This window comes from Erpetoichthys calabaricus, chromosome 11 (genome assembly GCF_900747795.2).
Source record: "Erpetoichthys calabaricus chromosome 11, fErpCal1.3, whole genome shotgun sequence".
Lineage (NCBI taxonomy): Eukaryota > Metazoa > Chordata > Cladistia > Polypteriformes > Polypteridae > Erpetoichthys > Erpetoichthys calabaricus.
Window position 1 is genome coordinate 101,716,925 of NC_041404.2, and position 15,319 is coordinate 101,732,243.

The window sequence follows — 15,319 nt, forward strand, 5'->3', positions numbered from 1 at the left end:
TTACTCTTGAGCATGCAATGTATAGTTGGCCATGTGAAAAGCAATCTTGCCTCAAATCAATGCCAACCTTTTGTAGGGTCTGTCCCTGAGACTTATTAATTGTCATTGGGAAGCAGAGCCTTACTGGAAATTGTAGGCGTTTGAATTGAAATGGGAGATCAGAGGGTATAACGGGAATGCGAGGAATAAAAACTCTCTCCCCTGAGCCACTGCCAGTAAAAATAGTTGCCTCAATTAGGTTCTTTTGCAGGCATGTGACCTGAAGTCTCGTGCCGTTACAAAGTTTCGGTGGCTGTAAGTTTCTCAGTAACATTAACGGTGCCCCAACCTTCAGAATTAGATCATGCTCAGGAGTGCCTGGAGGATTCAGAGTGGGGACCGTGCTGCAGGCTATGGACGTATATATATACGTAAGTAGGATTCAGTTAGCGTTGGGAGACTGCGTACCAAATTTCTTGAAGATGGGCCATTAAGTAACAAACACCGTTGGAAAATTCAAAATGGCGGCCGACAGTGGTGTCATACCACCGAAATAAATACGTACATCAAATTTCGTGAAGATGGGGCCATAAATAAGAAAGTTTAACATGGCGGACTGTTATGACCGTTACGTGTAGAATTTCGAAATGAAACCTGCTTAACTTTTGTTAAGCTGTAAGGAATGAGCCTGACAAATTTCAGCCTTCTACGTACACGGGAAGTTGGAGAATTAGTGATGAGTGAGTCAGTGAGGGCTTTGCCTTTTATTAGTAGTATATGTGTATGTATATATGTGTGTGTGTGTATATATGTGTATGTGGTATGTATATATATATTCTGTATATATGTGTGTATGTGTATATATATATATATATATATATATATATATATATATATATATATATATATATATATATATATATATATATATGTACAGTATATATATGGTTTTGGCAGCCAAAAGTTTTGGCTACTTTCGACAGGGAATGGAAGCAATTGTCGAGTAACAAAAATTATTTGGAAGTGATTTTGCATTGAAGAAATAGTAAAAACTTGATCACTTGGGTCAATACCTAAAGAAATACACACAGCAAATGCAATTGAGAATACACCAGAATCTGTATGATTTAATTGTTGCTGTGCGTCTCCATAAACTATGGGAGGTCTGCAAGGAAACAAAGCATGAAGGAAACGAAGCTGCTCTTCGGTGAGGCTGAATTTTTTATCAGCGTTTAAACTGTCATAGACATGAATTACAGCACCATAATAATAGGTACACACCCAGTGAGTTACTCGTTCAGTAGCTGCAGAAGGTAATATTTGAATATGTTTTGCATTTTGTGGAATGGGCATTATAGGTATGTCAGGAGTCCACATTAGCAAAACCTCTTGAGGTTGGAAAATTGTATGCGCAGCTAAAATTTCGTTGAATTTGCTCATGTGATCTGTTGATAAATAATCATTATTTACCAACTCATTCATTGCAAAATCTGACAGTGGTGAGATCACTCCTTCCATAACACTAAACACAAACACTAAGTAGACACTAACACTAAAAAACGGCAACACCGCTAGGAAGAACACTAAATGAGATAAAGTAAAAGTCTACTAAACTTCTTTATTATAACTGCTTTATTATAGCAGGTGAGGGGACGCTGGCGCACGCTTGTTGTTGCCGCTCCTCCCTGTTAACAACACTTTTCGCAAAATTTGCCTTAATTCTGCACTTTCTTACGCTTGTTTATTTCGTTTATTGTACGTATAGTTCGTGGATACAGCTGACTCGAATTGCATGGATTTGGCTTAATATTTACAGATTTTATGGGCTCCACTTTACTGGGAACAGCTGAGTCTGTGGATCACGGGACGAGACCTACGAACATTTCTTTGTACCTGGCGATCTAGCACCTCGGGATGATCTGTCTCCGTGATTATATTCGCTATGCTGATCTGCTCCCGTTTCATCTTACAGTACTCTACGACTGGGAACTGATCTGATGTTCATACTAACCTAACTTATGGCTTATGGCTCCGGGGCGATCACGCCTGAAATTACCTAGCGTTACTGTTTATGGCTGTGTATTGGAACATCCAAATCCTGCTTCCTCCTCCAGCTGTGCTTTCTGCTGCTTGCTATCGCCATTCACCTAAGCTACCACACTCACCTGTCCTACCGGCTCCGTTGTGCTGTGCTGCTTCTACACTGCTATCATCTAAGTATCACTCACTATTTTAGCGCTTTGAGTACTGAAAAAAAGCGCTATATAAATGTAATGAATTATTATTATTTATTATTAAACACTAAAGTACAAAAATGAAGTAGAAAATAACACTAAACCGCAACACCGCCGGGAAAACCGGCACACCGCTTCTACTAAACACTAAGAAACACTAAGTAGAAAAACTAAAGGAAAAAATACTATTCAGTAAGTACCGCATCTACTAAACAGTACAGCGATCCCTCGCTATATCGCGCTTCGCCTTTCGCGGCTTCTCTCTATCGCGGATTTTATATGTAAGCATATTTAAATAAATATCGCGGATATTTTGCTGGTTCGCGGATTTCTGCGGACAATGGGTCTTTTAATTTCTGGTACATGCTTCCTCAGTTGGTTTGCCCAGTTGATTTCATACAAGGGACACTATTGGCAGATGGCTTAGAAGCTACCCAACTTACTTTTCTTTCTCTCTCTCTTGCGCTGACTATCTGTGATCCTGACGTAGGGGGTGTGAGCAGGGGGGCTGTTCGCACACCTAGACGATACGGACGCTCGTCTAAAAATGCTGAAAGATTATCTTCACGTTGGCTACCTTCTGTGCAGCTGCTTCGTGAAGTGACATGCTGCACGGTGCTTTGCATACTTAAAAGCACGAAGGGCACGTATTGATTTTTTTATCTGTCTCTCTCTCTCTCTCTCTCTCTCTCTGCTCCTGACGGAGGGGGTGTGAGCTGCCGCCTTCAACAGCTTTGTACTGGCGGTGCTTCGCATACTTAAGAGCCAAACAGCTCTATTGATTTGTTTGCTTTACTCTCTGTTTCCTTTGAAGAGGAAGATATGTTTGCATTCTTTTAATTGTGAGACAGAACTGTCATCTCTGTCTTGTCATGGAGCACAGTTTAAACTTTTGAAAAAGAGACAAATGTTTGTCTGCAGTGTTTGAATAACGTTCCTGTCTCTCTACAACCTCCTGTGTTTCTGCGCAAATCTGTGACCCAAGCATGACAATATAAAAATAACCATATAAACATATGGTTTCTACTTCGCGGATTTTCTTATTTCACGGGTGGCTCTGGAACGCAACCCCCGCGATGGAGGAGGGATTACTGTAAATCAGTAAAGGAGAAAGGACAGCTGTGGAGCTCAGCGCGGAGCGAAATGAAGTGAATGAAATCAGGTGAATGGGAGGGGAGATGATCACGTGACTCCAACACCTGCCTTAACTCTCCATCCCTCCACAAACACACAAACACAGTCTCTCGGATCCCAACTCTCCTTTATATATATAGATTTTGAAGAAATCATTTTATGACCTGAGTAGTATCAATCAGAAAACATCGTTGCACTAATGCAATATTATTTGAAAACAAACAGCATCAGATCAGCTGTAAATGTATGGTATTTCTAAAAGTTACTTTTTTTCAGTTTTATTCTCTCAGTCACATTCATGCTCTTCCTTGACACCCCTTCTGATCTGACTCTAACTAACAGCACCAGTATAAATTCACATCCAATCTGACGCTGTTCACTTTCAAGTAATATTGAATTAGTGCGACAATGTTTTTTGATTGGTACTATTCAGGTTTTAAAATGATTTCTTCAAAATGTCACATATATTTGTCTCTTTCTTTTTTGCCCGGTGCTGCATTGACATCGTGCACTAGAAGGCATGAGCTTATTTAATTCGAGAAGGAGCACGCAGGTGGGCGGTTGCTTGTATTATAACAAGCTTGACCTGGCGGCGATCAATTCGCATGTACTGTACAAGGCATGCACGGGGGCCAATGAGAAAAGAAGAGTGTTCTTTGCTCACCTTGCAGAGGAACCTAGTTGTCGCTTATTAGAAAAGGTGATTGATAAAGTAAGGGAGGATGCAACATCGACAGGCTTCTGTTTCAAGACCGTCGCTTCCCCAGCCCCTTCAGTGTAATAGTAACCACAGCACAGAGAGAAGTGTGTACATTGCAACAGGTACACATGTCGTAAACGTAGAAAGGACGGTCCTTGGGTGTGTGAGAACTATTAACATTTGAATCTGTTGATTGCATATAGCGAAGAATTGACCTCTCTGTACTATTCTTTCTTCTGCATGTCCTGGAATGCAAAAGAAACAGCACCATGCAGCAACATGTGAAGACTGGCAAGATCGGGGAAAAAAAACGCGGTCACTGATTACAAGCACAAGAAGGCGTGCGAATGAATATGAATAATATGAATAATGTTGCATCAGTGCCACAATGTTTACCAAAATGTACTTATACAGTTTATAAAATGAGTTATTCCATATATCATATATACCTATGTCTCTGTTTTTTTGTCAGTGCAGCTTTGACATCATGGACCATAAAGTGCATATTAATTCAGCGTGAGCAGGAACACTCAATCAAACTGAATAAAAAAAATTCAAGTCATTGTGAGATATGAAGCAGGCAGATTCACCAGCGTTTGTATGTCAGCTTTTATCCCTCCAGATCAGAGAATTTCCAGTTCCATTGTCTCAAAACACCACTAACGTCTACAGTTATTCCCAGTTACAGATAAAAACTAACCGTGTCAGATCTGAGTCAGGGAGTGGGTGTTGTATTGTGATCGTGACTGAGAGAATAAAAGTGCTATAAATTTACACCGGCTGTTACAGACACAAATCAAATGTATGTTTTTATTGTATAATGTTAACAATAAGAGCAGCTCACTACTCAAAGCGGTAAATTTGCAGAGGAGCTGGTTTCGAACTCACAACCTCTGGATTATAATTCAGTGGATCTTAACGTTGCACCACGGAAGTTGTCGTGTTGTACTTGCACCTTTTATGAAAGTGTTTATTTGATATTTGGCCATCAGCCTTCACACATTATACAGTTCATATCTACATTTTGTTATTTATTACTAAAACATGAAAATCGTTTCTGTTTTAATGATGTGTTTACATTGTAGACACAAAACACACATCAAATTATTTCCCCTTACAATTCTGGGTAGCTCACTCCCAGATAATCAATCAAGGAAGGAACTGGGAAAACTTCTTTTCTTGCCCGTTCTGAGGCAGTGGAGTGGATGGTATAGCAGGCTTCTTGCTGCTTGGGCTTATCGTCACTTTTAAAAAACTAAAGATACTGACGGAGAGGTGCGAAGGGATTTAAGGTGGGCCAAATTTATGAGTTTTTTCGTAGGCTCTGGTAATTCTAGTGTTAAATAAGCTGGTTAAAAACTCCACTGCCATCTCTCCTAAACACCTCCATGCTTCCGCAGGTATGTCACCTGGACCAACGGCCTTTCCATTCTTCATCCTGTTCATAGTTGTCTTTACTTCCTCCTTGCTAATCCGTTGCACTTCCTGATTCACTATCTCCACATCATCCAACCTTCTCTCCCTCCTCGCTTGTGAATATGTTTCCATCTTTATCCTTTATGACCCTAACCTGCTGCATATCTTTCCCAGCTTGGTCCCTCTGTCTAGCCAATCGTTACAGGTTTTTTTCTCCCTCTTTAGTGTCCAACCTCTCATACAACTCATCATACACCTTTTGTTTAGCCTTCGCCACCTCTCTTTACCTTGCTCCTTATCTCCTTGTGCTCTCGTCTACGTTCTGCATCTCTCTGACTATCCCACTTCTTATTCACCATCCTCTCCCTCTGTATACTCTCCTGTGCTTCCCCATTCCACCACCAGGTTTCCTTTTCCTCCTTCCTCTGTCACACCAAGCACCCTTCTTGCTGTCATCCTTACTACGTCTGCTGTAGCTGCCTAGCTGTTTGGTAACTCTTCATTGCCTCCCAGTGCCTGTCTTACCTTCTCCCTAAACTCAACCTTGCAGTCATTCTTTCTCAACTTTTACCATTTGATCCTTGGCTCTGCCCTCACTGTCCTCTTCTTCTTGATCTGCAACATCATCCTACAGGCCATCATCATATGCTGTCTAACTACACTTTCCCCAGGCACCACTTTGCAGTCTCTAATCTCTTTCAGATTGACTTTTCTGCACAGGATTTAATCTAACTGTATACATCTTCCTCCTCTCTTGTACATCACCCTATGTTCCTCCCTCTTCTTAAAATATGTATTCATCACACCCATGCCCATCCTTTTTGCAAAATCCACAATCATCTGACCTTCTTGATTCCTCTCCTTGACAACATACCTACTCACCACCTCCTCATCTCCTCTGTTCCATTCATCAACATGTCCATTGAAATCCGCTCCAATGACCACTTTCTGTCACTTGGGTACACTGTCTGTCACTTCATTCAACTCAATCTTCTTTCTCATCCATTGCACACCCAACTTGCGGGGCATATGCAGTAACAACATTCATCATCACACCTCCAATTTCCAATTGCATAATCATTACTCTGTCTGACATTCTTTCACTTCCAAAACACTCTTGACATAATGTTCATTCCGAATAACCCCTACCCCATTTCTCCTCCAATCCACACAATAATAGAACAATTTGAATCCACCTCTGATCCACCTGGACTTAAACCCCTTCCATTTAGTCTCTTGCACACACAATATATTAACCTTTCTTCTCTCCATCATTTCGGCTAACTCTCTTCCCTTACCAGTCATACTGCCAACATTCAAAGTTCCTACCCTCAGTTCCACTCCCTTTACCTTCCTCCTGCCTCCAGACATGTCCTCCCCCGCCCCCCTTCTTCTCCTTCTTCGACCAATAGTAGTACAATTTCTACCAGCACCCTGTTGACTCTCAGTACTGGTGGCAGTCATTGTTAACCTGGAATTCAATCGATTACAGCATATTGCATATTGATCTGGCAAAATTTTACACTGGATGCCATTCTTGACGTAACCTTCCCCATTTATCCGGGCTTGGGACTGGCACAAAGAAACACACTGGTTTGTGCATCCCCTGTGGCTGGGTTAGTAAATGATTACTGCTTCTTGAGAAATACAGAAAAAACAAATGTAATTAATTGGAGGAATAATATTGACCACAACAACATCTTGTCACTTTGTAACTCAATAGGTCAAAACATTAGTTCTACTGGACAAGCAGGCAACTTAGGCGATATCTTGACAGCACTCTTGACACACATAACAATTCTATCAAAAAAATGTTTTCATCTTAAAATTATTGGAAAATTGAGACGATTTCTAAATTTTAAAGTACCCTAAGTTCTTGTCAATAAGCCGCGGCTTATCTAAGGAAAAAAGTTGTGAAAATGAAAAAATAGAATATCGGCTTATACATAAGTCCGGCTTATACATCCATCGCGGGGGTTGCGTTCCAGAGCCACCCGCGAAATAAGAATATCCGCGAAGTAGAAACCATATGTTTATATGGTTATTTTTATATTGTCATGCTTGGGTCACAGATTTGCGCAGAAACACAGGAGGTTGTAGAGAGACAGGAACGTTATTCAAACACTGCAAACAAACATTTGTCTCTTTTTCAAAAGTTTAAACTGTGCTCCATGACAAGACAGAGATGACAGTTCCGTCTCACAATTAAAAGAATGCAAACATATCTTCCTCTTCAAAGGAGTGAAGCAAACAAATCAATATGTCTGTTTGGCTTTTAAGTATGCGAAGCACCGCGGCACAAAGCTGTTGAAGGCGGCAGCTCACACCCCCTCCGTCAGGAGCAGACAAAGAGAGAGAGAGGGAGAGTTTGTTTTTCAGTCAAAAATCAATACGTGCCCTTCGAGCTTTTAAGTATGCGAAGCACTGTGCAGCATGTCTTTTCAGGAATCAGCTTTACAAAAGATAGCAACGTGAAGATAATCTTTCAGCATTTTTAGACGAGCGTCCGTATCGTCTAGGTGTGCAAACAGCCCCCCTGCTCAATCCCCATACGTCAGGATCACAGATAGTCAGCGCAAGACAGACAGAAAAGTAAGCCGGGTAGCTTCTCAGCCATCTGCCAATAGCGTCCCTTGTATGAAATCAACTGGGCAAACCAACTGAGGAAGCATGTATCAGAAATTAAAAGACCCATTGTCCGCAGAAATCCGCGATATATATTTAAATATGCTTACATATAAAATCACAATTTAAATGACCGCTACGCGCTCGTGTTGACTCGGCGACGCCCAGAGCAGAAAGAACGCGCTCCGGCCGCTCCAACCGCGCCATGCGGGGAGTGAGAGAGACGGCAATATCTCACACTCTCTCCCCCCTTAAAGAAATTAAATGGGCGCGAGTGAGACCACTGACCTCCCTCCCTTCTATTAGTTATAGGTTATAGTACGTTCGGCTTATCCATGAGTCCGGCTTATCTATGATACGATTTTATTTTAAAAATTCGTATGATTTTTGGTCTCCGGCTAATACATGAGTCCGGCTTATAGACAAGAACTTAGGGTATACTAAAAATTGAATTAGTTAATTTATTTCTAGTAAAGTAAAATACTGCGGTACAGTATTCAGTGGCTGTTTAATCCTATCTATACACAGCTTTTAGTTAAACTACATAAACACTGTTCTTTTTTTTCTTTTTTTATTGATTTTATTGAAATCACACAACATTCCATACAAATACATCAATTTTACAAGAATAGGATTGAAAACAAATCAACCCCCACCCCTGAGAAACAGATCATGGCCAGCAGAATAAAACTTAAACCTATTAAAAATAAGCAAGTAGATATAGTAATAAGTGAATATAGATTAAAAAAAATAGGGAGAGAATCTGTCTCCTCAGTGTTTTAAAAACTTATCATAAAATGTTATTGATTAGATCCTGCCAGGTTTGGAAGAATTTCTGCACAGATCCTCTAAGTGAGAATTTTATTTTTTCCAATTTCAAATAATTTATACTGTAACATCAGTTACCCATTGACTTAAAAGGGGAGAGTTAGGATTCTTCCAGTTGAGCAAGATAAGTCTTATGTGCCAATAGTGTAGTAAAAGCAATTACAGTTTGTTTGTCCATCTCCACTTTAAGCCCATCTGGAAGTATGCTAAACACAGCTGTTAGTGGATTAGGAGGTATTGTGACACCAAGGCTGTCTGAAAGGCATTTAAAAATCTTGGTCCAAAATGATGTCAGTTTGGTGCAGGCCCAAAACATGTGACCCAGTGAGGCTGGAACTTGATTGCAGCGTTCACAGGTTGGATCTTGCCCTGGAAACATTTTGGACAATTTTAAGCGAGACAGATGTGCTCGATATATAATTTTTACTTGAATAATTGTATGCTTTGCACATATGGAGCTCGAGTGAATTCTCTGAATTGCTACCTTCCACTCCTTTTCTGATATGTTGAGGGAGAGATCCTTTTCCCATTGTCCGCTTGGGTCTTTGAAAGGGAGGGACTGTAAAATGGTTTTATATATTGCAGAGATGCTGTCTAAGTTCTTGAAACTGATGAATATATTTTCCAGCATAGAGGGAGGTGGGAGATGAGGGAAATTGGGCAGGTTCTGTTTAACAAAGTTTCTAATTTGAAGATAGTGAAAGAAATGTGTTGCTGGAAATTAAAATTTAGAATGTAATTGTTCATAGGATGCAAAGACATTGTCTATGTACAGATCTCTTAAGTAATTTAATCCCAAATGTTTTCCAGACATTAAAAAATGCATATGTTTGCGATGGTTGAAAAAGGTGGTTCTCGTGCAGTGGTGCCACCGATAAAAGATTCTCTATCTTATAATGTTTCCTACATTGGTTCCATATTCTGAATGAGTGAAGCACTATTGGGTTATTAGTATATTGGTGATCATTTGCATTTATTGGGGCGCAAAGCAAGGAATATAAAGATGAACTGCACGATTCCATTTCTATTGCAGACCAAGCCTGCATATGTTCATCTATTTGTGTCAATGTCCAGGTTTTAATATGTTGTATGTTTGCTGCCCAGTAGTAAAATTGAAAGTTAGGTAGAGCCATGCCACCTTCTGCCTTTGGCCTTTGTAGGGTCGCTCTTTGGATACGTGGATGTTTTGAATCCCAAATAAATGTGGTTATGGTTGAATCTAATTTCTTAAAGAACGATTTATTGATGTATATTGGAATATTTTGAAATAAAAAGAGAAGCTTAGGGAGGATGTTCATCTTAACAATGTTAATTCTTCCAGCTAAAGTGAGATGAAGGGTTGACCATCTATGCAAGTCTGGCTTGATTTTTTCCATACAGACAGCAACATTTTTTTGATAAAGACCTTTATGTTTACATAAACACTGTTCTTAATTGTTTACACTGATTTCTAGTTAAGCTTAAGGCTGATTTCAAAATCCTTCTTTTTACAAATAATGCTTTAAATGGCCTAGACCTTACTTATTATTATATACAAATCTGTATTATAATCATTGATGGGCAGCAATTAAAATTTTTAATCACGATTAATTGCAGACAATCACAACAATCACATTATGTGCAAAATTCAATAATGAACTCAAAAGTAGTGTATTGTGTGTATTTGGTTTACAAACACTTTAAACAAATAAGGTGCTTTTAACAGCAGTATTCCCTTTACGTAGTAGCAGTTTAAATATTTCATGTAAATCTCAACTTAAACATTAATGTAATCAAACAATTATAAAACCAAAGCAATTTGCCACTGCCAGGGCATTAACATTTTATCTAGTTTATCATAGAAAAAGAAGCTACTCTCAGAGTCCAGAGCCACGATCATAACATTATAACAAGCACCTTCCAAGCAACAGCAAGTTAACATTTCTAAATCTGTTTTCTTTTTGATCTGAACAGATACCAGCAAAAACATTGTCTTTTATCAGCAAGCAGTATAAATAGTCTATGTTCAGTAGCAACTCTTTGAGGGCTAATATTTTTTCCAAAAAACACAGCTTTCTGAAAAGCGCACAAAGCAAGGGTTTCACACATAAATCAACATAAAAAGTCTGTTGCTGCCTGTTGTGCCTGCTGTCGGCGCCTGTTTGCAGTTGGGGGCAACAGTTGGTGGATTGACGACCAGCAGGAATGCATGGTGGGCTGGCTGCCTGGCGTTCTTTGTGAGACAGGTGCACGGGGGTGCCAGTTGCAGTGAGACGCAATATGGTTTGTATCTGCTGTCATCGTGTCTGTCCTCCCAGGTGAACGTTGCCATAGGTGCATGAGCTACATGAACATGTTCAGCACCACAATTAGCTGGAGACCGATCAGCTGATGCCGGTACCTCACTTTCTTTTTCAATCTAAATCTCCAGATCACTTGCATCAAAATCGTAGTCTGGCAAATCAGAGTCCGATTCAGCGATAATACAAAAAAAGTCATCCACGGATTATTTTGCTTTGAGCATTTCACTTTGGTATCTCTCCACATGCCATTTTAGAAGCTGTTTGCTCTTTGCTACTTATGCACGCGTAGGGAATCGAGGTCAAATCAACAAAGTTAACTTTCCTTCTAGCAAAAGCATATCAAAAAGCGCTGTAACAAGAAGATCACTGATCTCTATCGATTGCTATTGAGACAGAGGCTTTCAAAATAACAACAAAAACTGTGTTAACACGCAATAAAATAATTGTTGGCATTAATTAATTAATGCATTAACGCGATATAACGCGTTAGCTTGCCCAGCCCTAATTATAATATCATCAAGCCAGTCTGGTAAATATTCCAAGTATTCATATAATAACATTGTGATGTAATGCTTTGGCTACAAGGTCCTAAAGCTATGGAAGGAACTGTCTGCTCATATGAAATTTGCTCCTTCAGTCTCAGGTTTTAAATCCAGGCTGAACACTTTACACTTTAGTGTAACATACTATGATTCCAGCTGCAGACAGCATGGATAATTTTTACATATACAGTGATCCCTCGCTATATCGCGCTTCGCCTTTCGCGGCTTCACTCTATCGCGGATTTTATATGTAAGCATATTTAAATATATATCGCGGATTTTTTGCTGGTTCGTGGATTTCTGAGGATAATGGGTCTTTTAATTTCTGGTACATGCTTCCTCAGTTGGTTTGCCCAGTTGATTTCATACAAGGGACGCTATTGGCAGATGGCTGAGAAGCTACCCAACTTACTTTTCTTTCTCTCTCTCTTGCGCTGACTATCTGTGATCCTGACGTAGGGGGTGTGAGCAGGGGGGCTGTTCGCACACCTAGACGATACGGACGCTCGTCTAAAAATGCTGAAAGATTATCTTCACGTTACTACCTTCTGTGTGCAGCTTTTAAGTATGCTGCATGGTGCTTCGCATACTTAAAAGTTCAAAGGGCACGTATTGATTTTTCACTTTGTTTCTCTCTCTCTCTCTCTCTCCCCTTGCTCCTGACGGAGGGGGTGTGAGCTGCCGCCTTCAACAACTTTGTACCGGTGGTGCTTCGCATACTTAAAAGCGAAACAGCCCTATTGATTTGTTTGCTTTACTCTCTGTTTCCTTTGAAGAGGAAGATATGTTTGCATTCTTTTAATTGTGAGACAGAACTGTCATCTCTGTCTTGCCATGGAGCACAGTTTAAACTTTTGAAAAAGAGACAAATGTTTGTTTGCAGTGTTTGAATAACGTTCCTGTCTCTCTACAACCTCCTGTGTTTCTGCGCAAATCTGTGACCCAAGCATGACAATATAAAAATAACCATATAAACATATGGTTTCTACTTCGCGGATTTTTTCTTATTTCGCGGGTGGCCCTGGAACGCAACCCCCGCGATGGAGGAGGGATTACTGTATATTTTTAAATGACTTATTTACATTACTCTGTTTGAAATAGTTTTGTTTTTAATCAAATCTGTATTTTTTATGTGTATAGTATGTGTAGTTTGTTTTTTACATAAACTTGTTACAGTATACTGAGCCTATCCTCAGTGAAGAGTTCTGCACAAAAATAAACTGAATTGAATATATTAAAAATTTAGCCCTGTCAATTGCAGAGTTCTATTAGCAGTAACCTTGTGTCTATCTTTTCAGGTCTGGCTGGGCTAGATGCCAAATCCAGTGGTCGCATGGGATCACGTGCCATGGTGTACTATATGTCCACCACAGTCATTGCTGCTATCTTAGGAGTTATCTTGGTTTTATCCTTCCACCCGGGGAACCCTAAACTCAAGAGGCAGGTCAGCATGGCATCAAAAAATCAGGAAGTGTCCAGTGTTGATGCATTCTTGGACCTTATCCGGAACCTCTTCCCAGAGAATTTAGTCCAAGCTTGTTTCCAACAGGTACAATTTGTTCTCTTTGCTGATTGTTTAGAATCAATTACTCAAAAGATAATTTTTGGTTTAAATTAGAGCAAGTGTCTTTGGGAAATGTATTTGCTGTATACTTTATGTATCTAAACATAGCAGATATTAATACTTCTAATTTTTCTTAACTTGTTAATATAAAGCATAACATCAGTTTATCTAGCTCTTCCATCTATACACATGTCAATAAATGTTTGGAAAAGAGGAAAATTTAGTATACTGTACCAAGGCTCTACTTTATCAAAAACAAGAATCCAGGAAGAAAATGTCATGTGGACAGATCCCACTAAGTCACTAAAACTGACTGCTCTGTAACATCTTGTGGTAGAAATTGTGTACATATCCATTATTGGGGACATTTTAGTATGTTAATAAATTATTTCTTTCAAGTGCATTCATTTTTTTTTACCATTCCTCTTGAATGCCACAAGAAGTAATTAAAGGAACTTGGCATTAGGAAGGGCACCAATAACAAAGATATGTGAGGGGCAAATAGCTTTTAAACTGGCAGAATTAAAAAATCTACACATTTTTAGTCTTTCTTAATTTTATTCTTATGTGTGTTCCTAATTTGTTCATAATTATTGTACTCACTAATCTGCAGAATATGCAAAGTGAATAATGGTAATAAAACAAAGACAAATAGGAGGAAATACTTTAGTAACTTCTGTTTGTCTAACTGAAAGTGGCTACCTGCATTTAAATTGAATTCTCTTTCCTAGATCCAAACTGTGACAAAAAATGTTCCAGCAAACTCTCGTCTACCTGAAGAAAGGTCTACAAACTTCACCCATGTCATGTTACCCAATGGTTCTTCTGTACAGCAGCCAAAAAGTGAGGTACCTACAATTACTCAGAAGACTCTGGAGTTCAAAGGAGGAATGAATGTGCTAGGTATGTATAAAATGTTGTTATTTATATTTTAAAGTGTGTACATTGTGGACAATGTGGAATTAAGTTGTGTAATAAGCATATGAATAAACCTGTAAAAAAATCTGTTACATAGTGTAAATACCATACGGGATCGACAGGAAGCCCGGCTAAGAGAAGGGAGTAATCCTTACCCAGACAGGAAACCCTAAGCAGGCCCTAACAGACATCCTGACTGAGAGAGAGAAAGGTTTCTTACTTGAATGGGAGGCTCCAGGCAGATGGACAGGTGTCCTGACTGCTTTATAACTACGGTACCTTTCCTGGCCAGGATAAAAGGGAAGGACAGGAAAATCCTGTCTCTGGAGCCGGTTTATCCCCCAGGACTTTAAATGGCAGCAGCCCTGGATATCGGTGACCGATCAAACACTGTTAGGGAATGCCGGTAATTGTAGTCCAGTAGTGCCGCAAACAGGCACTGCATGGAGATACACTTCCTACTATTTGGGATGTCCATATTACACAGAAGTGCCTCCAACAGTTGAAGCCCTGGCAGTGGAAGTACTCCCAGGTCCTTAATAAAAGGGACCACACTGCCTTGTTCAGGTGAGTCAGAGCTGGGGGAAGGAATTACAACACTTGACTCAAGAAGAGCAGTGCAGTGGTGATAGGAAGAGGAGAGGAGGAGAAATAAAGAAGAAACTTGTGTTTGTGCTTGTGTTTAAAAGGTATTTGTAATAACCCCCTTTCCACTTATTTGAACCTGGGACTATCTTGTGTGTTTGTGTTTGGGGTTCGGGGCTCACTGTTGCCCCATAGTTTTCACAATAGTTAAACATTTACTCTACAATTCTACAACATGGAAAAATACATAAGGACAGATAACTAATATGTGCCACTTATGTAAGAGCTCTTGTCTAGAGGTCTGCACAGGACTGATTTTTTAAACCCACGCTTGCCCGCTCCCATAGCACTTCATTCTGCACCTGCCTGCTTACAATTGACCTTATTTGTCCCACTCCCATCTGCACCCTAATTGTTTTGTCCCACTCCCGCCCAAAACACTTTGCTTCCATTAAGGAAAAAATCTTGCTTTTCAGATGGGGCCAATCCATGATGGCATCGTCAATATCCAA

The 15,319-nt window shown here is 39.8% G+C and overlaps 1 protein-coding gene across 1 annotated transcript in view; it reads left to right on the plus strand.

Moving 5' to 3' along the window:
• Positions 1-15,319, plus strand: part of LOC114661354 (excitatory amino acid transporter 2-like) — a 500,553-nt gene that overhangs the window by 209,655 nt on the left and 275,579 nt on the right. Inside the window, exons 3-4 of the mRNA XM_051933547.1 lie at positions 13,039-13,289; positions 14,036-14,207. Coding sequence (XP_051789507.1) covers positions 13,039-13,289; positions 14,036-14,207 — 423 coding nt within the window. The remainder of the gene's footprint in view (positions 1-13,038; positions 13,290-14,035; positions 14,208-15,319) is intronic.